We start from the raw sequence: 25,940 nt of genomic DNA, 5'->3' as shown, positions 1-25,940 counted from the left end.
GAGTAGTCCCTCACCACAAGGAAATACGTGAGTGGGAGCAGGGAAAATCTGCCTGCTCTTTGCTGCTAGGTAGGCAGCTAAGAAAGGCTCAGCCTTTCCCTGTTGCTGGACTCTTCTCTGTTCAGCCTTGTACTAATGGGAAGAGGCTGTGGCAGCTCCCTTCTGCGGTTAAATTGTCTGGCAGGGAGGAAAGATCATGAAAGTCAAAGAGGTAGCTGCTTTCCTTCTGCCAGGGTATTTTAGATGTAGCTACACACCACAGTGTGGACACAGCCTGATTTCCACCACTGGTTGTAATTACATGTAGAGTCTGTACCACTGTCAGGGATATGTTCTATAGATGGAACCAGAGAAAATAAAATGAGGGAGACCCTGAAGAAAATCTGTTCAAAGCCAGTATCTTAAAAGTTAGCTAAAAAGGGAGAAAAACAGACACGAGAATGGGAAAGTGAACGTTAAGGCGAATAATGCCCTGTGTCAGTATTGTTGAAAATAAATACCCTCCCAAAGATATGTAGGATTGTACTTGTGACTTGAAGGCACATCCTTGCATTTTAATTAGTAGGGAAAGGCAGCTCTGCAGCAGAAAATATAGAAGGAATTTACACTTATATAAGTCTCCCTGAGAACTTCTCAGGTGAATAGTTGTAGTCAGAGCTCTATTACCAGTTGGAAAAGAAGTGTGCACTCTTTTCTGTACCTAACTACTTCTGATGATGAGTGCAGGAGACAGAGCAGAGTCAGGGTCATGATTGTTGCCCCACCTTTCCCTCAGACCATCTGAGGAAGCTAGTGCTTCTCACAGGACTATCATGGAGTAATGGCTTTAGTCCATGAGTGGTTGGCCACTGTGAAAAAGCACAGGCCTGGGGAAGGTTCTTTGCTTCCACTTCTCACCCCTCCCCTCCCCCAGTATTTCTGTATGTTTATAGGATTGGCCACAAATTGTTTCAAAGTAAATTGCTGAGAAATAGGGCAGAAGGAGAAGAGGGCTGGGATAAAGATAATTTACCAGTGGTGACAATGCCTTGAAATCAACCTTTGTTGAGAAAGTTGGTGCATAGGTGATGCAGGGTTACATGCTCTCTCAGATTTCTGCCAGCGTTGGAGCTGGGTTGAGGTTGGCTGAGGGGGATGTACCTAGGAAAGGCACCAGCAGCTAATGCTCCCACTGAGCCCCACTAGTGGTGCCCAGCATATGGAAGTGAGACTAGGCTGGCAGCAAAGCTCTCTGCTGGTGGGGGGAAGCTTGTTGAATCCCATCCCTTCGTCACCAATAGCCACAGTTACCTGTTCAAATACATGTCTATACTAACCCATCTAGAGTGTGCAGAAGGGGGCTTAAGGAGTCTGGGCAGTGTGGAGAAAGGCAGTGAAGACTGAGGATACTAAGGGTGGGTGGGAAGCCTAAAGAGGCACTCTGAGGCAGTGACAATTAATAGGGTCTGTGTAAGGCAGTGGTTCCCAAACTGTTTCTGGTTGTGGGACGCTTTATCTTTTATACATCAGCATACTAACTATTAGGAAGGTTACTAATGGAAAACATTTTATGATAATTAAATTATGGTATGGTAAATGCAACTCAGGAAATAATAATGAAACCAGACATTAACCAAACATGTATAAAATTGGTTACTGTATAGTCATTTCAAGAAAACTGTAAATTTGAGAAAATTCCATCCCAAAATTAATTTTTTTCTCTGAGAATGGGGAGTAGACTGCCGTTAGTCAATTTCAGTGACGGAACACTTTGTCATAGCTCCTGGAACACTAGTGTTCTGCCAGAACATAGTTTGGGAACTGCTGGTGTAAGGCAACAGGGACCTGGGAGAATGGATGGGGGAGGCAGGAGGGGTCAGGAGGATGTGGGAGCCAGGGATGGCAGCAAGGTCCGAGGGTGAGGGGGATAGGCTGGGAGCAGTGAGGCACTGGGAGAAAAACAATGGGTAGAAGCCAGGAGAGTCAGCAGGTGGCTGAGGGGATGAACGGGGGGAGTCAGGGGGTGTACATGTGATAAAGCAGAACAGACACTCACAGTCCTAGAAGGATATCTGTTCCTTTCCCCATTTTACAGAGAGTATGCTCCCTAAGGGGAATGCCCAGCTCCCCAGGGTTCAAATGCTGTGGTGGCTGGGGATCTGAGGAAGGCAGTGGGGCCCAGGGACGATAGGGAGGGGCAGGAAAGTGGGGAGTGGGGGACAGGGCACCAAAATACAACTTTGCCTAGAGAATCCATTTTATCTAAGGCCAGCCAAGGCACTATGAGGGGCGTGGCTCTGTGGCCAAGAGCATATTGCTCAGGGTGTCTTGGCAGTCATCAGGAAGTGACTGCAGCAGTGAGGGGGGAGCCAGCCATCATGCCCACCACCCTGACTCTACTTTCAGCAGTTAACCATTTGTCTATGAGTGGTGGGTTGCTTAGAAAACATGAAGTAAAGAAAATGAGAACTCTTCAGGCCTTCCCAGATCAATTAGTGCCAAAGCCCAGTGGGTAAGCAGATTTCTGCTGTAGAACATAATCCATATGGTCTCCATTTCAATCAGAATTCACTGGCAGAAGGAATAACTTACTCCAGTCTGTACTAAGAAAAATTGAGTTTCTTCTGGTTTGCACATGGATTCACCTTCGTGTTATGTGCAAGCAGGAGACTAATTGCAACTTTTTCCTTTGATACTGTTACTATGTATTTTATATTTAATTAATCTTACTGAAATGAATCCTGGTCGTTGCCCTCCTATACTACTCTGCAGTGTAAAGGGCCAATAAAGATGCTGCACACAGGTAGCCAAGAATTCCCTATTCTTCCCTTGCAATCTTGGCAAAGGGGGTAGGGTCAGGGCTGGGAGGGAGACTTGCTAGACTGATAAAAACTATGGAGATTGCAGGCTGCTAAGTCGGGGTGGTGTCTTAATCTAATTTATGCTAGGACTTCACCAGCTGACATCTGATCCAGGATCTGAGCAGTGAAAAGGATGGTTGAAGCCATCCATGACTTAAAGCATGGAATCTGTCCACTGATTTTTTGGGGAAAATGTCACAGATGTTAGGTAGTTTGTTTGGTTTAGAATGACTGTGTAGTCAATGCAGTTCATATTACCTGAAGAATAATCACCTTTGATAGATGCCTGTAAAGAAGGTCTTCCCATTACACAGATAGTGTCAGATTCTTCTTCAAGTGGTGTCTCTCTAGACACTACACTGTAGGTGTCAATGCACCATTGCGCTTTTAGCTGGAGGCTTACAGTACCAGTGTCCGGTTGAGCTGCTTGTGTGCAGTCCCTGTCTTGTGCCACTTCAGGCAGTGAACTGGCGCTGTTTTTGTTCCTTCTGTACCACCATTGGCTTGAATAGGAGCACTCAGCAATGTCTGACATCTTAGAAATATTTTTCTTTCACTAGTTTATACTTTTTAGTTAGAATGGATTAAACTACTTAACTCTCCTCTGGCCATTTAAAATGAAACAGTCTTCAATGGACTGTAAATTTCTTTTCTGCTCTATCACACTAATGGCATATCCATTCCGCTCCACATTTTTATAGTGTGTGTGTGTTCCCAGAGGGCTCCTTGTGGTTCAGATGCTGCACTATTTTCAGGCTCTCAATCCTGCTTTCAGGCACTCTTTGTTCATTGTCTTGGCAAGATTCACATATCTCAAGAGAGCTCGTACTATTACAACATGAACGCCCTCACTAGAAAGGCAAGAGATCTCCAGCTAAAATGTCTCGTCATGGAGAAATCGCTTTGCCCAGCATCTGAGATTGAGATACTGTGTCCTCTGGACCATATATTGCCAACTGCAGCCTTGAACAAGAGACATTCTTCCCCAGAAAGGGCTCTTGACTGACCAGTCAACCAACAAGGGGCACTTCATCTCTTACTTCAAAGTTCACCAGGAAAAAGCTCTCTGATACCAACTGATCTCTCCCAGTACCACCCTCACTAGCCATGTCAATGGCCAACACAGTGGGTCCCTAAGGCATTGATGGAACCAAGAAACCATGAAATCTTGACTTCACTCTCTCTTGAAACAAAACTTCTTGCTGACTCCAAGAGTACCCCAGTTGTTGTCCATCAGCCTCACGAGATCTTCTCCACAGTGTCTGAAGTCCTCCTTTTGAGTTTTCCTGGTGGGTTCCCTGTGAGAGCTTAATGGAGTATGCTGGCGTATGATGGTTTTCTGAGAGTGTGGTTTAGCCATCCACACTTTCTTCTCTTGATTTGAACCTCAAGTGGTTCTTGTCTTGCTCTGTTCCAAAGCTCCTCATTTGTGACAAAGTATTGCAGTGAGCAGGTTAAGTGGATTTCGAAAGGTGCGGGGTCCTTTCGAAAAGGACCCCCGTGTATCTGCGCTGAGCTGGAAGTGTCCTAATGCTAATGAGGTGCTGAATATTCAATTCAGCACCTCATTAGTAATCTTCGGCCATTTCAAAGATTTGTGCCCATGTAGACACATCCTGGGAGCAATAGAACCAAATTCAAGCAAATTGACAAGATCTTGAGAATTAGCAATGTTAAACTGAATTTTTTCTTTCATGAATAAAAATGCCAGCATGAAGCTTTCAAACTCTGCAAAATGCCAGGTTTTCAAGCCTTATCATATAACACTGACAGTTAAGGTAATCACACTCAAATTCACTATCTTCAGCAATTTTCTGCAAATTTGAGAAGTGGGTGAGTTCTGCTGTCTTCACTTGAATGATGAATAGCTGTAGCTTAGAAGTGAACTCCTGAATGTGCTTGGCCATATCCCAAATCAGTTTTTCCTTTACCTGAAGTTTCAGATTGAGTTCAGTTCTTTAAATGCAACAATGTTTGAGTATTTATCATTCAAGCCAACAAGCCACACGCAGTTGGCCAAATAGACACATGTGGCTAATGGCAAGCATGTTAGACACCACGGCTTCAGCTTTTCCAGTGTGCCTCAGGTTTTTTCCAAGGTGTTAGCTGTAGTAGCTGCCTACGTACACAGAGAGGAAATAATGATACCCTGAAAACACCAACATTAGAGTCAGCATAGATTCCACCCTCTCTAGGACTTCAAATAAACACACAAAAATCCACTCTGAGATCATCCAATGCCTTGAATATATTGGAGTGCAACTCAACTCCCTCGAACTGCAACTGCCTCCCTTCCAGCATAATGGTTTTTTTTTTGCTCTAGCCACCTTTATCTCAATGGTGTGGAACTGCACATGTGCACATGGGTGTCTGCCAGAAGTTACCTACAACTCCTAGGCCACATGGGCACCATGACCTTTACTGCCCAGTGTGCAAACCTACACATGCAATGTCTTCAGGCCTGGTTATAGACCAGGGATGTCTGACCTTTTTTCATCGGGGCCCAGGCCACATGGCAATTTGTTATGTGTTCTGGGAGCTGAACACGAAATAGCCCCAAAACTGGCCCCCAGGTTTAACTTCCCCCCAAGCCCAGCAGCCCCAAGCCACCCCCAGGTTTAACCCCCTTCCATTGCCCCTAGCCACACACAAGCTTATCCCCCTCCTACCCCCCACAGCCCCAGACTGCCCCCAAGCTTAGCCATCCCCCATAGCAAAGCACCTTACACCACACCCCCAGTGACTCATTGGAGCCCTGAGAGCTGAGCTGAGCCACTCCCGCCAGTCCAAGTATATTGCATTGGTATCTTTCCATCTCCTTTTGAAACAGATCTAGTGTTCCAGTTGCCCTCAGTGTTCGGATGTTCCATGTTCTGATTGGTAGTATAGGTATTAGTTGTAATTCTCTTCTGGTAGCCAACTTATCAGTCCAACCCTGATTGCTTGATTGATATCATGGACCTTGTTTATTCGCGTGACATCTGAGCCGGCATCTTCTAGTTGTCTGTTTTCACACGTTCAATTATTAAATTACTCCTGAAGGGTCTCTCCAACTCCTATTCAGAAGTGAAGAATCTTAAGTCACCATGGGACTTCAGACTAGTTCTCTGCACTCTTATTGGGCTCCCTTTCAAGCCCATAGCTACAAACTCATTACCGCTCTACAAAGTTGCATTCCTTGTGGCCATTACATCTGCCAGGCAGGTGGGAGAATTAAGCTGTTCTCATGATGGACCCTCCTTATAGAAACTTTTTCAAAGATCAGCTATCTCTCAGATCACATCTTGTGTTTTTTATCTGAGGTGGCTTTCACCTTAACCAACCTATATACATACCTACATTTTTTCTGGAGATCATATACAGACAACAACCCAAACTACACTCCTTGGATGTCCAGAGGGCTCTCACCTTTTGTATCCATATAAGAAAATCTTTTTGCAAGCCTCCAAATCTGTTAATTTCCATCATTGAATGATCAAAAGACAAGATCATTTCCAAATAATAGCTGTCCAAACAGATATAAAATATCCAGCATGAACAATAAACCCAACAGAATCTGTCAATCTCTATAGCATTTTGCAACAATATCCCTGTTGTGGAAATCTCTAGGATCTCAATCTGGGACTCACCGCACACTTTTACACACCACCACAAGTTGCAATAACATGCATTGTCTGATATTCTTTTTCATCACACAGTGCTTTCATTTGCTATGACTTCAGCTCCCAAGCTTGCCCATTCCCTTGGAGGGTTTTGCTCTGAAGTGGAGCACCCACAGGGACACCATCTGAAGAAAAAATGACTTCCCTTGTGCAGTAACTGAGGTTCTTTGAGATGTTTGCCCCTATGAGTGCTCCACACCCTCCTGCCTTCCTTCTGATTTGGAGTTCTATCACCAGACTGTGCAGTAGAGAAACAGAAGAGATGGTTGGACACAAAGTGCCAGTCAACTGTGAAGAGTGATATGAGGCATTAGCCACACACATGCAGCCCAGTTGGACACTGCTACAATAAATCTCCATCTGCAAGTGCAGGTGTGCTTCAATGCCTAAAGTGGCACACCCACAGGGATACACATCTCAAAGAACCTCTTGTTTCTGAACAAATATTTATGGCTGAATGTCTTTTGTGTTTTATATTTACAATTAGCATAGGAAAATTTAATGAAAGAATTGAAGAATTATAGAATCATTCTATTGACAGCGCCAGGAGACAAGCTGAGGCTCTATAAAATCCATCTAAGTATGACAAAAAGGACATAAGCATTTTTTCCTTCCAAAAGCTAATAGTGTTTTTTGCAATAGAGCTTTAATCCTTCCAAATTAGATGTAACAACATGAGTTTCTGAATTGAAGAAGAAGATGATTATTTTTTGGCTTCACTGTATAATCCATTCATTAAACAAACTTCATTGTTTTTTTCTAATGTAGCACTTGGAAATAAGCTGTATTTCTCATTATCCATTTTGGTAACATCTTAATATTTTTTCAACTATAACTTTCCTTCCAAGCTTTTAAGAACAGTAAAAAAGGAAATCCTAATGTTAGCACATTAGTATTGCTTATATGGAGAAAACAATGCATTTGCATGATCCAAATCAATGATGAAATTCACTAAAAGTGTTAGATACTTTTTGTTGAAGCCCCTTCACAGGTTCTCAAATCATGGTCTGTGTACCCATGATGAGTCACAGAAAGGTGGCAAACTTTTAGGTGCAGCTCTCTGGCATGCCTCCATTAAAAATTGTTAAAAATATATTAAATACTGTCTTAAGATTACTTTTCTATGTAATTATTTGCTATAGGTGCTAGAGGTCAGTTACATAAATACAAATGGGGATCTGTTTGTGTAAATGAGAGCAGGTGTTCCATGAGTCAGTATGTATTGTCCACCTAAAATATGGTCCTGACTCCAAATTACAGCTTTTCAAAGGAATCTGGTGTTGGGTTGTATTGGAGGATTTTTTTTTGTAAGAATTAGAGGAATGGATAGAGGAAGTTTCCTTTTTTCTTTGTTTAATAAAGATTCCCTAATACCAGGTTCTGCAGGTAAGTTCTCCTATGGTAATAAGTGCACAATGAGGGCAGGAACAGATAACAAACCCATTGGTTCAGTTCCTGGTTCATAATTCATTGTTACTTCATTCTCTGTATTAATAAAACGAGTTTAGTTATAGACTACTAACAGGTAGGTTGACCATCCGTCCCGTATTTAGAATGGCTTCCTGCATATTTTTTAAAAGGGATGAATTGTCCCATATTTAGGCCCTAAGGGGGTGGGGACGGGAGTGGCTGCCGCCTTCCTGGGGCTCTGGGCTTGGAGCTCCCACGGCCGCTGCTTTCCCAGGGCTCTGGGACTGGGAGTGTCTGAGGCCACTGCTTTCCCAGGGCTCCAGGCTGGGAGCACATGTGGATGCCACTTCCCTGGGGCTCCAGGTGGGGACCTCCTGTGGCCACCACTTTTGTAGGGCTCTGGGCCAGCAGCTCCTGCGGCTGCTGCTTCCTCGGGGCTCTGGAGTAGGAGCACCTGCAGCTGCTGTTTTCCCAGGGCTCTGGGTGGGGAGTGCCAATGGCTGCCACTTCCCGGGGGCTCTGGGCAGGGAGCAGCTGTGGCTGCTGGTTTCCTGGGGCTCCGGGTCAGCTGCAACTGTGGCCACCACTTTCCCAGAGTTGAGGGGGCGCCAGCTCTCTGGGGCTTGGTGCAGCTGGGAGGAGCCACCCCCCTCCCCCCAATATGTCCCTGTCCTGTATTTGGGACAGGGAGATATGGTTGTCCTACTAATAGGCTGCTAACTGCAAAAGTAATAATTCTGCTATAGTGTAAGATTTTTAATGGTAATTATTTCATCAGTATAGAACTACATCAGTCAGTCTTTGGCATTTATATAAGAATGTAGTGTTTTGTTCCCAACAGAACTGCTGTTTTCTGTAACCTTATAGGACTCTGGCTACATCTGCACTACTGCAGAAGATCGACCCACTCACGGTCAATCTTCTGGGGTTTGATTTCACGCACACATGAAATGATGCTCTCAGGTGTCAAAGTTGACCCCTGTGACCCTTGTGCGAGGTGAGGAATAAGGAAGGTCGAAGGGAAAAATGCTCTGTCAACCTTCCCCTTAGCAGACAGACATGGAAGTCGACCGCAGATAAATTGGTTTTTAGCTACACAATTGGCATAGCTAAAGCTGCTTATCTGTGGTCAACTTCTGTGTCTAGTGTAGACATAGCCTCTGTTGGTAAATAAAAATAGATGTTGTGCACAGTCCATGTACCTTTTTCAATTCATGTTGATTATGTCCAGATCAGTTTTCAGGCTTTAATAATAGTTGAGCCAATAGTTTTGTAGAAAACCACATGATTTACTTGGCAGGTCTGCTGCTTCAGGAGCCTACTGCTGACATCCCGATCATCCTCATTCCAATGGGAAGAAGGGATGTGTCAGCAGAGTTGGGGTTTCCCAACATTTTGCCCCATGTGGATGGGCTAAATGTCGGGAAAGCCTCTCCTGTTCGAACTGTTGGCAGGAGATACTCAAATGCTTTGCACAATTTGCGTATCTTTTGCTGACAGATCTCTTCAGTCTAGACGTAGCCTACATATTGTCATTAACAAGCTCAGAAGGAAAACCTGCTAACTGGACTTTTTCTCTTAATTGAACTAATTCCTAGTTTAAATGAATAATAAGATTCTTTTGCATTTATTAAAATTCAAAACTAATTCTGAAGTAAGTATGATAATTTTGCTAATTTGTGGTAACAATGCATTGAAAAAGCTGGAGTTTTACTCTTGTTCTTATTTATCCCACAGCAGTGCTTTGGCACCTGCCTTATACTTTATGAAAGCAAAAATTAAAGGGTATAAACTTTGTGGAAAGCTGGATATTTTGTTTATTATATTTATTTTTCAAAAAAATCCAAATTGTTGGATTTTAAAAGTCAGCTATTTTCAGCTGAACTCTGATGTGCTTTTTTGAATAAAATATCTTCATTGCAGGAGTTGTATACATGCTAAATAATGACAATAGTACAGTACTGTAGAACGTTAGAGTTATGAAACCAGACTTACGAACTGACTGGTCAGCCACAGCCTTATTTGGAATCAGAAGTACACATCAGGCAGCAGTGACCGAGACAGATAAACAGACTGGCACACAAAGTAAATACAGTAGAGTATAGTGTTAAATGTAAATTACTAAAAAAAAAAAAAAAAAGGGTAAAGTGGAATTTTTCTTCTGCATAATAAAGTTGTATTAAGTCAATGTTCAGTTGTAAACTTTTGAAAGAAAAATCATAACATTTTGTTCAGTGTTATGCACATTTCAGAGTTACAAACAACCTTCTTTCCTGAGGTTTTCGTAATTCTGAGGTCATAGTGTAAAACAGTACAGGTTGAACCTCTCTAATCTGGGGATGTCTGGTCCAGCATCGGTGGACCATGGATGTTGGCAAAACCAGAGTGCCCTAGTGGCTGGAGTCCCATGACAAAGGGGCAGCAGCTGGAAGCCTAGCTGGGGCTGGGAGCAGGGCTGGCAGCAAGGGCGCTGGTGGCAGAGGATGCAGCAACTAACTCCTACTCTGTTCCACAGCTCTCCTTAAAAGGGCCTTCTTGGATCCTGATCTTCTGCTTCCCGTGCAACCACTCTAGACTGCCTTGAGGTCCTCTCTACTGTCTTTTCTGGGGCAGGGTGTGGCAGGGGTCCTCAGGTCCTAGTCCACCCCATCATTGAAACTCATTGGGGCAGCTCAAGCACCCACAGTTACAGCACATCACTGTTGTAAATTATTATATCTGGTACATATATCCAAAAATAGAACTGGTTATTCTGAGCATAGAATATTGCCCCTTCACAACTGATATACCTAATATACGAGACAGCACTAGAGGTTTATTTTGTCAGATGCTGTAGGTACTTTCACAAACAGCAAAATGATAAATAATATATAGTGTCTCATCTGCAAATTAATAACTATACAGGCTTGTCCTCGTGCCTGACAAGTTGCTTCTTTCTGACAAAAATTGTTAGCCATTGCTATAATTATTGCAGTTTAAGTTTCAGACAGTGAACCTAAATTCTAAGCTATGAATTATTCTGACAACTGATGGCTCAAAAGTTCTGTCAGTTACATAATTCAGTTTGCTGTCTGTGCTTTATCGCTTTAAAGATCCAGATTTTGTTTTAGAGAATGTCAGTAGTAAGCCATTACAGTATGTGAACTGTCATATCAGTTCATGCTTAGTTTAGTTGGCAGCACTCAGCTTTCTATCTTGTCCATCACAATACGGTAGGTGTGAATTAATATAAACCAGTTCATGCCCTTTCATGTTGTATAGCTTATCACAGATACATCTGTAACAACAGATTGGTAGAGGAATTAGATAAGAGTGTAGGGAGCAGGAAAATGTAAAAGGCAGAGTATCCAATGTAAATGGGGAAAGCACAATGATATGCGATGAAGGGAAAGAATTAGATAATCTAGAAAAAATAAAGTGTTGATTATTAGATTATTTATTATTGGTTGCAATTTAGAGCACATATGTATGTTGTGAGTTTCACTGAGTAAGGAATGGAAAATCTATTGACAGTGTTTGAATAAAACTTTCAGATCTGTTGTTGTTTCATGCTACTCTGTTAACTGTTCCTGTAGCAACTACAGAGTATTATTATGACCTGTGTTGTGATGAGAAAGTAACTTATGAGTGTTGCTCTTCCTAACCAAGTCCTTTGTGTTGAGAGCCAGATTTTCAAACACGACTTCCATTTTTAGCACCCAAAATGTGCCCAGCCCTCCATATTTCCCACAACCAAGTGCTTTTTCACTATCTCACGTTACAAAATATTTTAGGAAAGTGTAGACCTCATGCATAAAGTAGTGAACAGTGTTTACTTTTAAGTCTTTTGTTTTTAATTTTTTTATTTGGTGCATGAACTGCCTTATGTGTGCATTATATCTTGTAAGTAAATGCTGTATTTATCAAGATATGAGTGACACAATCTTAAGGAAGCATCTCTATTGAGAAGTCAAAGGGTAGTATCTAAAGTAACACTGTCTGCGTCAAGAGTCTAGGAGAAGTATCTGTTTTGTAATTAGTCTCACAGAGTCCTGAAAAAGCCATAATATAGGCAGGAGGAAACAATGGCTATGTGCAGGTTGGACTGGGCTGTATATTGAGGTGTCACTGTACAATGGAGCTAAGTTGGACAGAAGTAAAGGGATGATATTTGTAATGGAAGATGAGATCCTAAGGCTTGCATCACCTGTGCTGATAACAACTCCTAGTGTCTGGGAGACAGTGGTTCAAAAAGTGAGTTCATCGTGGAGGAAGACAGTTGCATTCACTGCTGCCTTCCCCAAGAGGAACATACAGAAGAAGGTAGATTCGGCATATTCTATGATGGGACAGAGACTGCCCGGGAGATTGAATCACTTTTTAGACTATGTCTACCAGTCCTTCATCAGCTAATGGAGTAGGGCCTTTTCAAATAAACCACTGCATTCCCCCACAGACTGACTTTCTGCCACTGAAGAGCAAAAGCCAAGGTTCTTGAAGCAAGAATTCAAAAGAGAATCATAAATTACATTTTTAAATCATCAGATTGCCTGTTCTTTTAGCAGGATCTCATCTTTGTAAAAATTGATTTTGATAATGTTAACTGAGTCAAGTTTAAGCACACAAATTAATCTGTTTATTCTTGGTGCTATTGAAATGGTTAATATAAGAAACCACTAAAGAGCTTTCCATTAGCACATAATGTGGCAAGCTCCTTAATGATACAGTAAGTCCATGTGAGCTTGTTACACCTCTGCTTCGGGAACTGCCCTGACTTTTCAGCTCCTTCTGAAATAATTCTGGGTGTTGTTTCTAGTCTATGAAATACAGTATGGTTTTGGACTTAACTGTTTTATGGACTGTGTGTCATTTTGTGCACTACCATAATGACTGGGGTCACAGGAGTGCTAATTCCCTCTGATGGTATGCTGGAGCGAGAGTTTGCACCATCAGGTGTATCATTTCAGTCAAGTATTAATGAACACATCACTTAGTCCAGCATCTGATTGGCTCTTCGGCAGTGCTAGATTGCTGTTTTTAGTTATTGATAATGATAGCTGCCCTTTATTATGGGACGTGTTACGCTATACTGTGAGCCATTTTAATTAATGGATTGTGGTGTTTAATTTACCAGTTAAGCCCAAATACTATCACCACAGGTATATAAAAAGTCTTTCGGGGATAAATTGTGACAAACCCGTCTGTAGATATTGAGGGAAATGCAAGGAGCCTCTCCTCCAACATTTAATGGCCCACACAAAGGCCTGTCATTGCTTCACTGCTTATTTATGAATGCCTCTAGAGGTGCCTGTTGCCCCCAGGGAAGCAATGATGCAGTCATATATCAACATGCACAGTGAGCCAAATGAACTGAACAGAGCAGATTGCATCATTCCAACTGCATGTGGCTGTTCAAGGAGAGCTCGTACTGGCCTGAAACATTGTCTCTCCACATGTGATGGTTTTGCTCCATATTATCCCTTATTCCTTTTCAAACCAGTGTCTGAAAGCTTCAGTTTGATCCTAACTATATTGATCATGCTGAATTAGAGTTATAACATGTTATGAGCTATCATCATTTTAGTAGTAATATAGCTTGAATTGAGCATGTCATTTTCTCATGTCTAAAAATTTTGTACTCGCAAAGAAGAAAACCAAATATTCTGATTCTTTGAGACTAAGAGTGTGTTTATATAACAGCTGAAAGTTGCCTCGGGATTCTTTGTTATCATATGTAATCCTCATAATCTCTCAGAAACATTAGCTTGTTGTCCATTTGTGACAGCTGTCATCAAAGCTAGAAAAGATGGGATGTTGTGCTTTATGAATTAAACAGATGGTATGTAGAGGAATATAGCTCTGAATAATCTAATAATTAAGGTTTAATCAACAGTCCAACATATTAATGAGAGCTAATAATTCTAAAAGTAATTAAACCTGTTTGAGTACTAGATTCATTTCATACAGGTTAATGAGAGCTAAATTTGAACTCTCACTTGTGGAAAAAATAAGAAATTTTGTCCTGCAAAAACAATGTTTTTATGCTTCTGGTTAATACAATCTGTGTTAATTTTATAGATAATAAATTTTTGCTACAAATATCTACTAGTCTAGGGGATTTTTACATGATTTTGTGCAAATATGCATTACCCATTTCATTTATTTCTGAAGAAGAAATATAAGTACTTCCTCCTTAGTTCCCCTCTTTGTCTTCCCTCCATCAATTTAAATTAATTTCTCTTGCTTTTTTATCAGTTGTTAGCTAATCATAATGCAAAAAATGGCCAGACCTAAACACAGGCACAAGTGAAACAAGTAGCCAGTTGATTCCCTGTTTCCCTGAGGCTTCTGCAACTCACAAAGAGCACAGACCTGTGAGGTGCTGAATACTCTGGCTTTGATCCAGCAGACTACACGGCCATGTGCTCAACTTTAAACATGTGAATAGGCACATTGACTTCTGCAGGATTATGGCTAAATGCTTTGCTCAGTCTGGGACGTGATGCTCAGTACCTTGCAAGATCATATTGATACTGAGTTTATGTCTCTGATACTGAGTTTACTTTTCTCTCCCGTTATCGGACAAGAACAGAACACCCTATTTTACATCCCTCACAATCCAGCAGCAGAACTGGAAAGGGAGGCAATTCATGGACTCATCTTTCCCTGTTCAAGCAGCTTGAGGCCCTACAAATTGTAAAGTGTGTTCTAATCACCAGTAATCGCTATGCACAGTACTTTCAATACTAATATAGTGTAGTAGTACTTTTGATAATCCAGTGTGCATTACAGTAGGTTTTATATAAATTACCTTTAAAATATACTTCCACAAGTTAATCTTGTGGAAATATTAGCCTCTACTATGTATATGCATTCAGAAATATCTTTTTGTTTTAAAGTTCCTAACATTTTGAAATACACATTTTCCTAGAGCAAAATATTTTTGCAAAAGCTTCAAGCAATAATTCATTCCTGAACCAAATGAAGCTGTTAAAGACCAAGCCGTGGTTGGTAGATATAAAATAGTTCTTTTTGATTCTGTAATTGGATGAATGCAATATAAAGGACCTATTGATACAAAGTGTGAAATCACACCATACTCCTTTCCTAGTATGTTAGAGCTTCTGAGAGACTCTGCTAAAAGAAAGGGTTTCTAATAATGAATAGAAAATTCAATTAGTGCTACTACATTGTTTTAAAACTTGTCATCCTATTTCAGGTAAACTTGATAGTTTGGAATTGGGTGCTTTTCTTTTGCCTTTTAAAAATATTTTGGAGTGTAGTCTAATGCTTATTAAGGAGAGAGACATTACACAGTCTCAATCTAGGCATACGTGGCAGCTTGCATGACTTTTCCTGAACTGGTAGGAAGCAAATTTTGTTCATAGTCAAATGCATTATAAAAATGTAAGGCCATAGTTTCTGTTACTTTGCAAATATTAACAAGGTACAAAACAGGAATTTTAATTAGCTGAAAAAATGGAGAATTCACCTTCTGTAGCATTACTTTCCATCAGCTCTACCCTCTCCTAGGTTAGCTGCCTCACTCATATCCGTGAAATAAAGGAAATGAAGACACTTGTCAAAGGTTTTCTCGATGAGCATATGCATACAGAGGAGGGAAAGGGAGATGAATCAGAGCCCAACTATGCCTCTCTAATGGCATAGAGTCCAATGTGGGAATGGGCAGCTGAGGATATGAGAACTGCAACCAGCTTTCTGCAGCAGCCACTAGTCACAACATCCAAGTGCAGCTTAGTCATAGTGGAGAATCAACCCAAAAACTACCCTTCCCAATCCCCAACCATCAATCCAGAGCACAGGTAAGTTTATCAAAAAATGAACCCCATCATTTTGAGGTCATTTGCAGTCTCTGTCTCTCAAGGCAATTTGTCCGGTGGTTACAAGTTCAGACAAAACAGTTTGTGACTATTTAACAATCCATTAGTGAATTTGGCAAAGAAAAAGTTATCCTTCATTTTAATCCATATTGCGCCTTCAGATTGTCAAGAATTTTTTGCCTCTCTCTTTCACTGCCTTTTTTCCCCTGATGTTCGGGTATGTTAACTGGCTTTTGTTGGGTTTTTGAATCTGTATGTTACAAAGGTGAAACAGTGGCCATTCTAGATAGGTTTTCATGCTACTTCAGTAGATCTATGAGCATTAGAAGGGCCATACTGGGTCAGACCAAAGGTCCATCTAGCTCAGTATCCTGTCTTCCAAAAGTGGCCAATGCCAGGTGCTCCACAGGGAGTGAACAGAACAGGTAATCATTGAGTGAGCCTTTTCCTGTTATCCATTTCTGACAGAGAGAGGCTAGGGACACCATTCCTACCCATCCTGGCTAATAGCTATTGATGAACCTATCCTCCATGAATTTGTCTGGTTATTTTTTTGAACCCTGTTAAAGTCCTGGTCTTGGTGTCTTCTATGATATGCTGTTATTATTGTCTTTGTATTTTAAGCAAGTAACTCACTGTTGGTGCTGCATATAAAATTATCTGAAATCTGCAAGATTGCTAAACTGAAGTGTGATTCATGCATTCTGTTAGCCTGAATATAAGAAGGCCTGTGGTCTCTGTGTCAGTGTTTTCAGCTCAAGGTGATAGTTTACTAGGTCCCAAGAGTTCAGATTTGCAGAGACATATTTATGAAGATGAAAATGACATTAGTAAGTGGTGACTGAAGTTCTATGAATGTATTACATCTGTACTTGCCCCTTTTCTTTCCTGCCTGTCTTTGAATTTAGTACGGGGGGGAAGATAGTTCGGCAGTGCAGGTGCAAGGCCTGTGTACATATCTGCTCCAGAATTGGTGTGCATTCTTCCTAAGATGCTGAATGGAGCACTTTATAGCTAAAACTGTGGATCTGGGGAAACTATATATTCAGAGGATTTCAACAACACGTATGAAGAATATATTTTCATGGCTGTAATTGGCACTGCACATTGCAGTTTTGGGTTTACAAGTCTTTCCATAATCATATTGTTACACCAATTATTATTTGGACAAGAAATAAATACTAGGGATGAATGAATTTTAATTTTTCACCTGGTTGATCATCTCTGTTGGGCAAATATGTAATGAATGGTTTAATGGAGGCTCTACTCTAGACACTGAATCAGAGTTATGAGGAAGTTACTGGTTTTAAATAAAAATGATGCATTGCCATTAATTTAATTAAGATAAGGAATTCACTATTCTGTTTTTCCTCACAGTCAGTTTAAACATGCAATAAATGCAAAAATGACCAGTTTGTCATTTAAATCAATTTATGAAGCTTTAAAAAGATACTGGCTTTGGGATTCAACCTTTTTAAAGCACCTTAACATATGTGACTGTTACAACTAGGTAGAACACTTACTTTGCCCAGAACAGAAAAAGAAATTCAAATTTAAAAAACATAAATCTGACCTGTAGGCACATGAGGGGAAGGGGATTAAGGAAAAAAATTGTGTGTCTTGGTGATATCCATATGATTATTGCATAATATTACCGCAGTATTGTACATTGTGGGCTACATCTTCAGTCAGGGAATTTAGGGAGATTGAACAGAATCCCTAATCTGGGGCTAAAGAGTGGCAATGAGACAATTAGTGCAAGTGTAGGTACACAAGCAGAGGAGCTCATATAAACAATAGCCATAGATGGAATGCCACTGAGCACAGTTCCCTGCACCCATGCATGTGAGGGAACCACTTCTGTCCTTGTAGGAAATTATATTTGTGTTTTTATTCTAAATTTACCATATTTGACATGAAACAACAGTGATGTGGGAAGTAAATTAGATTTCTTACATTCCCATCCAGTCTGGTTTTTTGGCATAAACAATGCTATGTTTCTGTCAAATTATCTCTTATATAGATTTAATGCATAAAAGACCAAAATGCAAAATATGATTGTCAGAAGATAGCCTTTCATGAAATTATTGTCTCCATATTACAGCAAACCACAAAAAGACCTTTATATGCAGTAGAATGAATTTGATTGCAAGTACAGTAAAGTCTCAATAATTCAAATATTCACAAGCAGCCGCTTCCCTAGGGCTGTGGGACACAGAACACCAGCAGCCACCGCTTCCCCCACTTATCCAGGTGCCCCTACTGCACTATGGATTTTTGTAAAGATGGTAATGCTTTTATATAACCAAATAACTGACAACATAGTCTCTTTTTCTTACAGAATAAATGTACATTGACCTGTTGGTTAAGTTTGTATGGATGAAAGCATGGTGATTTGCCAGAACAAATTAAAAACGTGCAGATTTATTTACCCACCCTTCAGTTTTTTTTTCATTATGACTTTTCAGTCTTTCGTCTTTGCCTTATGTCAGTTCTGAGTTATTAGAATTTTTCACAGCAGCTCCAGGAAGTTATATATATGAAATGTTTTTAGAAAAATCGTAACTCTCTCACCGTAAAAATTCAAATTTTATACAAAAATACTAAAATTCTCTTTTTACACCTTCTACAGCAATGGAGTTTCATGAAAACCTGCATAATATAGGAACAAAGGAAGGTTTAAAAGAAAGGAAACTGCAAAAAGCAGTAGAGAGTTTTACCTGGAATATTACCATTTTAAAGGTACTGTCTGTTCACTGGTGCTAGCAATGATGTTATTTATTCCGGTTACACTTGATCTTCTAATTTTATTGTCTTGTGCAGCTAACTAGTGCTCACTTTGTGGCCTGATGAAATTTCTTTTACTATCATTATCAGTTTAGCTCAGGTATTCTGAAAGAGTAACAGTCTGTCAACATGAATTTAGATGAGTACACTGAATTTTACCATTGTAGTTTCTTTGAGGTTTTTTGTTTGGACTTTCTTTGTAAAACCTTTTAATGTTAACAGGATCCCTATGGTATAGGATAATGTTTCTAGAAAACATTATTGATTTCTGTGGAGTAACTAAGGCTCTGAAGAGGCTATGTAGTTGCTCAAAATAGACTGATTTGAAAAGGAGAAACAGTATTGAGATAAAAGCAGATCGAGAAAGGAAGAGTGTTGATCTTTCCTAATCTATCATGAATAGACTTAATAATGTATACAGATGTGTATTAATTATTTCGATTTGAGTAACTGAGTATATTTGTCTTAGAAATTCCCTCTGCTTTTCTTAAACACATTTTGCTTACATTTTGACTAAACATAAAGTGATATATTATAAATAGTTTTCAAATAGACACCCTCAGACGATTAAAATGCAGAATGGTTTTCATTCTTGTCATCTACAGTCTTTCTGCACAGTAGAGTATAGTTATTACAGCTGCTTCCCTTAATTTATTCCTCTAATTCAGTATTTCCAGCCTCATTTTTAAATAGTTTTCTATTTAAATTTAATAAAGATTCCCTGTTCCCTGTACAGCTGAGTACCTCATCCCTCCGTTAAACTGTAAAATATATTTTAATTAAAAAAAGTTTTTGCTTCCTCCTACGCAAGCCTTTTAAACTCTATCTCTTTTAATTGTTGAAAATAAATTTTCCTTCCACCCCCTTCTCAGCTCAGTTCTTCTCCCCTCATTCCTTTTGTTATTCCTGTTATAAAATACTTCACATACTAAACCATCTCCCTTATTTTGTTCTGTCGCCCTCATTTTATTTTCCCACACTTGCTATCCATTTCAGCTGATATGCTGGGCTGTGCTTTCCAGAGTATTTAAGATGGCAAAAGTCCACTTTGACCTCAACTCTAGGGGAAAAAATAGGTTTCAGTCTGAGCATTCACAGGTAACAAATTCTGTTGGGAAGGTTCCAAGTTCTGTTTAAAGCTAAAGAGGCCAGATTATTCCTGTTCTTCTGCTACATCTGTTGGACCTTGGCTGAAGGGAAAAATGGGAGATGATGATTCAGTCCTTCCTATGTCTTGGGACTCTGTGGCTACGTCTACACGTGAAGCCAACATCGAAATAGCTTATTTCGATGTAGCAACATTGAAATAGGCTATTTCGATGAATAACGTCTACACGTCCTCCAGGGCTGGCAACGTCGATGTTCAACTTCGATGTTGCGCAGCACCACATCGAAATAGGCGCTGCGAGGGAACGTCTACACGCCAAAGTAGCACACATCGAAATAAGGGTGCCAGGCACAGCTGCAGACAGGGTCACAGGGCGGACTCAACAGCAAGCCGCTCCCTTAAAGGGCCCCTCCCAGACACAGTTGCACTAAACAACACAAGATACACAGAGCTGACAACTGGTTGCAGACCCTGTGCCTGCAGCATAGATCCCCAGCTGCCGCAGCAGCAGCCAGAAGCCCTGGGCTAAGGGCTGCTGCCCACGGTGACCATAGAGCCCCGCAGGGGCTGGAGAGAGAGCATCTCTCAACCCCCCAGCTGATGGCCGCCATGGAGGACCCAGCAATTTCGACGTTGCGGGACGCGGATTGTCTACACGGTCCCTACTTCGACGTTGAACGTCGAAGTAGGGCGCTATTCCGATCCCCTCATGAGGTTAGCGACTTCGACGTCTCGCCACCTAACGTCGAAGTTAACTTCGAAATAGCGCCCGACGCGTGTAGCCGCGACGGGCGCTATTTCGAAGTTGGTGCCGCTACTTCGAAGTAGCGTGCACATGTAGACACAGCTTGTGAGTGCACGATGGCGGGAGGACAAAGTTGTGAGGGACAGAAGGGGAAGGCATTATTATTTGCTGCACTTTTCCATCCTGTGAAACAGAAATCAAATTGGCTATTCTTATATAGTTTAATACTGTCTGAAGCAGCAATAAGTTAAACCTCATGTCTGTATCCTATTCTGAGTGTAGGCAGTTTCTGAAGTTGCAGTGTCTTGTTGGTGGCATCCCAGTATCAGCAGGAGCCATGATGCCTAAGATTGGAGGGCCAGATGAGCAGTATGGTGGATCTGACCACTCGCAGTACTGAAAACCTGTCATCCCCTTGTGCCATGTCATTAGGATCAGTTGGGAGGTGGCAGGGTCTTCCTTCTGAAGGGAGGAACTCAACAAAGCTTGTTAATCTTCACCTTGGTTTGTTTCCTCCAAAATGAAACTCCCTTTGAAGAGTATAACGTTTTGTGTGAAAAAGAACAATGAACCATCCAGTTAATATCTTGACTGTGATTGTGCCAAAATTATGATAGAGGTGTACTACGTTGAAGATATACAACATTATTTAAAAATGCTTTCCAAATATTAAACAATCACAGAGGCCCTTTAATTATTAGCATTATTATCATCATCCCTATCTGCAAAAATCTGATGCCCCTAAATGCGGCACTATCATTGATACAGTGCCATGTTGATTGACAGGGTGCTCTATGAAAGAGGTTTAAAAACTAAAGCCATCCTTATATAGCTTAGAAAAACTATGATCAATATGGAAATTGAATGAACTACATAACATCTTAAATGGTAGAGACCACTTCCGTCCAGGTTGTTGTTCTCAGAACAGAGAATTAGATGATTGACAAAGTAAAATTGAGTATAAACAGAACAGAGTAAGAAGCATTTTCTTTTATTCAGCAGCACATTTTTATTCAGAAAAAATTTTTAAAAGTATACGTTAAATGAATATGAACTTAACAAAGCTTAAAGTTACCTTGGTTTACTGTCTGTATTTATAGTGGAGAATATTGTTAAATTTAAGTCTTTCAAAATGACCACTCAGAATTTCCAGACACATCTGAAGAATTAGACCTAGATTATTAAAAGCACATTTACAGCTAGGATTTGGTCAGCAATTGTCAAATAGCTGAACAAAGACCACATAAAATGTTTTTGTTCTGCCTGAAAAAGTCAGGGGGCTGAAATACAGAATTTTCATGGACAGCTAGACTGGCTGTCTCAGTAGTCAGACATCAGTGTCATTTTTTCCAAGATTCTACTGGTCATGATCTGTTTATTCCTCTTGACCTAACATAGAGCTTCAACCCCTTTTCCTTTGCAGTAAGTGTGCTGGGTATAATCCTGACTCAATTAAAGCAAATGGCAGAGTTTCCATTTAACCCAGGGGTGGGCAATAATTTTTGATGGGGGTGCCCCCCAAGTGGTCAAGGGCCACACTTTTATATGGAAGAGGTGCAGGGGTCTGGGTTGAAGGTTGAGTGAAGGAGCTCGTGGTAGGGGACTGGGGTGCAGGAGAGAATTGTGGCTCTGAGAGGGAGTTTGTGTGACCTGGGGCAGAGGAATGGAGTGCAGGGTCCATGAGTGGGTTATGGGTGCAGAAGAGGATTCTGGCCTAGGGGAGGGGTGCAGGGGGGATGCAGGGTCTGGGAAGGGGCTGTGATTTGGGGTGGGGAAATGCAGAGTTTTGCCCATTGACCTCTCTTACTCCTCACGAGAGGAGTACAGGGGGTCGACTGCCAACCCCAGAGACATCGATTTTGTGCATCTGGTAAATCGAACTCCAGAAGATTGACCCTGAATCGGTCGATCTTCTGGTAAGTGTAGTCATGCCCTCAGGCAGGCTCTTCAGCCTTCCATCAGCCCTCTCTGCAGCGATGGAGTCTTCTCATACTGCCCCTGCCCTCAGCAAAATCTTTGTTTCCCATTGTCCAGTTTCTTGGAACCAACCAATGGGAACTGAGAGATTTTGTTGCAGGATGGGAGCAGCATGTGAAACTTTCCCTCCTCTGCAGCACAGAGAGCATTGTGTAGGGCAGACGTGTCCAGCCCGTGGGCCGTATGCAGCCCTGGACAGCTAGTAATGCGGCCCCACAAGATTGCAAACTTTTAACATTATTATGTGATTTATATACATTAACTATATTATATATTTTATATGCAGCCCAAGACAATTCCTCTTCACTCACTGCAGCCCAGGCAAGCCAAAAGGTTGGACACCCATGGTGTAGGGGTAGGCCAATTAAAAGCCTTGGAGGGCTGGATCCAGCCTGAGGGCAGTATCCTGCCTGTCCTTAATTTAACCCCTTCTGTGTCATATCAGATGCAGGATTTGGATTTAGATGCATGCATTCCCTTGAAAAATTCAATCTTTTAGAACAACACTAGTGTTTTTATTTCTCCAGTATTAATCTGGAGTACTGGGATATATAGGAATTATTCATGCTAGTATAAAGTATATCCTGGTAGGTGGTTTGTATTGCATTTCTGTTAATGACACACACAAAGCATTTTTGGCTCCTAGTTTAACCTGTTCCCAGGCCTCCAACAGGTAGATATTAATTTAGCTCCTCTTCCTATTGATCTATGTATTACAGTTTCTGTAGCGAGAGCAGTGCTGTTTGGAATTTCATATATTCACAAACATTATTATCAAGGTGAGCAAATCAGAGAGCAGAGGGGCAGAAAGCGGGGGGGAGTCAAGAATTAGATAAAGCAAAGTATGCAGAAGAGCCCCTAAAATGAGCTAGAAAATTGTCATCCTGGTTCAAACCACATGTTAATGTGTCAAATTTGAATATAAAAGAGAGTTCAGCAGCCTCTCTTTCGAGACTGCTGTGAAAATTCCTCTTCAGTAAAACACAGACTTTCAGGTCATTAACAGAGTGGCCCACTCCATTAAAGTGCTGGCTGATAGGTTTGTGAATCAGGAGCGTTTTTATGTCTGTTTTATGCCCATTAATTCTTTGTCTAAGAGAGTTTGAAGTCTGTCCAGTATACAAAGCATCTGGGCATTGTTGGCACATGATGGCATATATGATGTTAGCTGAGGAACATGAGAATGTGCCTGTGATTCTGTGAATAAGCTGGTTAGGTCCAGTGATGGTATCTCCAGAATAGATATGTGGACAAAGTTGGCAATGGGCCTTGGTGCAAGGAAAAGTTCCAAGATTGGTACTTCTGTGGTATAGACTGTGGCTGTTGATGAGAATCCTCATAAAGTTGGGAGTTTGTCTGTAGGAGAGAACAGGCCTGTCACGTAGGGCCTTCTGGAGTGTGACATCCTGATTAAGGATAGGTTGTAGGTTTTTAATAATGCGTTACAGTGGTTTAAGTTGGGGGCTGTAGGTAATGACCAGTGGTGTTCTGTTGTTGGCTTTTGTGGGCTGATCTTGGAGTAGCTGGTCTCTGGGTATTCGTCTGGCCCTGTCGATTTTTTTTTTTTTATTTCTCCTGGCGGGTAATTCAGGTTAATGAATATTTGGTAGAGATCTTGTAGTTTTTGGTCTCTGTCAGTAGGATCAGAGCAAATGTGATTTTACCTAAGGTCTGTCCCACAAAAGCTCATCATCTAATAAATTATTTTGTTAGTCTTTAAAGTGCTACTGGGCTACTTTTTTGTTTCCTTATGATTCATATGTGTACTGTACTATAATCACTATTTCCTAAGGCTTCCTCATTTGTAATTGTATGGCCAAATTCATCTTTGGTATGCCAAGGAGTTGCAAACAGAAATGGTCTCATTCTTGTCCAGCTACGAACATTGCTTCTACAGCCCTCAAATTCTACGGACTGCTCACATGGCCTTGGCAACTGTTCTTTAGCTTTACTGAAGCACAAAATGGGAAGACTGGATGTATTTAAAGCCAGTCCCAGCTAGTTTTGTAAATAGTTCCCAGTCAAAGTCCAGGAAAGCCTTAAAGGGATATAAATATGAACATCTAATATGTTCATAATATGAATATCTAATGACAGGAAGAACTTTGCAATGTAAATATTAAACATCCTGTTTAACAGTAGCTTAACATCGGAAGAACTTCTGTGTTTAATATTTAAAGTAGGGCAGAAACTGGTTTCAGTCACCATCAGTTTTGTTCACAACCCATTATTGTCACAGAATGTCAACAGTTTTCTTAACCATAGAATGATTTTACCCATAGATTTAAATGTTTGTTAATGATATCTCAGAGGTTCTTCACATGCTGCTCATCTATTCTAGCAATTCCTGTCCCACAAAACAAACAAACATGGACAGTGAGCAACTACACTAGGAGTAGTTTGACAGGTACTGAATGTGGGTTCGCTCCAAGTATTGGCCACCTGTGTTCAAACTTGCAGGCTTTTTGTGGTGCAAACAACACAGGAGTATGTATGTGTGGAAAAATATTTCTCTTGATACGTATGCTAATTTGAGCACAATAGCTAAAAATTCTCGTAATGAATGTAGGGCCATACGGTGAAAAGTGTTGGTCAGTGAAACAGTAAGGAAGGTACTGCAATTCCATATTATTTATACATATACAGGTTGCACCTCTCTAGTCTGGCACACTGGTCTGGTATGGTTTTAGTTAGCCAAACGTCCACTTATGTGTGGCCAAGTTTCCTGTAGTCCTATAAAGTTTGTTTACAACTACCAGTCCTGGCTCTCATGTTATTTGGCAGTAATTTACCCCTAAATGTCTTCTAAGAGCCAAGTAAGCAGTGGTAGTGTTGGTAATGCTGCTCCCATGGTTTGGCAAATTTTTGTTTGGCACCAGTCAGGTCCCGAGGATGCCAGATTAGAGAGATTCATCCTGTACTTACAAAATTACACTCTGCCAGTTGTAGAGGGCCCACCCAAATACCAGCAAGAACTCCTTGTTTATTCAAAATGGTCACAAGACTGCAGCGTTTTAAAATACAGTGCAGTCAAACATGCCTAGACAAAAGACTTGCTCATGCTGGCCACTCTTTCTGAACTCTTTAACCTTTCAAGAGACATACCTTATCCCTCCAGCTAAGCAAAGACAGAATACATAATGGCACCAGCTTCGATGCCTTGTGACACCTACACCAAACCTTTCTCATTTAGAGCAAGAGGGTACCCTCTTACTAAGTCACGTCAGCACAGCCGACCGGCACTCTGATGGTTTTTCTCTCAGATGGCCAACAACATAAATTCTACACACTCTGCCTCATAATCATCCCAAACTACAATCAACAGTGATGATTATTTGGAGCTGGCCCCTAAGTGTCCTAAAATTTACTGTCCAAAGAAAGAAGTGTAAGGATCTGCACAGCCATGTACAAAGATCAGCACTAATACCAGCACTAGAAAAAAAGACAGACACAGATCCACAAAGCAAATGCCTGCTCCAACCTTTTTGATATTCACCTACTGCTGCCCTTTAAACAGACCGCATTGGTGCACTCCTGTTGAGCCAATCTGATGGCTTGGCGCTGATCCATGGCAGCCATATTGTAGTGTCT

At 41.1% G+C, this 25,940-nt stretch overlaps 1 protein-coding gene across 2 annotated transcripts in view; it reads left to right on the top strand.

Moving 5' to 3' along the window:
* PLCL2 (phospholipase C like 2) overlaps positions 1-25,940 on the top strand; it is a 164,178-nt gene that overhangs the window by 127,598 nt on the left and 10,640 nt on the right. For both annotated transcript variants that reach the window (XM_074984498.1, XM_074984499.1), the window contains one exon: positions 18,365-18,474. In XM_074984498.1, coding sequence (XP_074840599.1) covers positions 18,365-18,474 — 110 coding nt within the window. The remainder of the gene's footprint in view (positions 1-18,364; positions 18,475-25,940) is intronic.

Source organism: Carettochelys insculpta, chromosome 2, assembly GCF_033958435.1.
Source record: "Carettochelys insculpta isolate YL-2023 chromosome 2, ASM3395843v1, whole genome shotgun sequence".
Classification (NCBI taxonomy): Eukaryota; Metazoa; Chordata; order Testudines; family Carettochelyidae; genus Carettochelys; species Carettochelys insculpta.
Note: the sequence above shows the minus strand (reverse complement) of the source record. Positions and strands in the feature narration are given on the sequence as shown.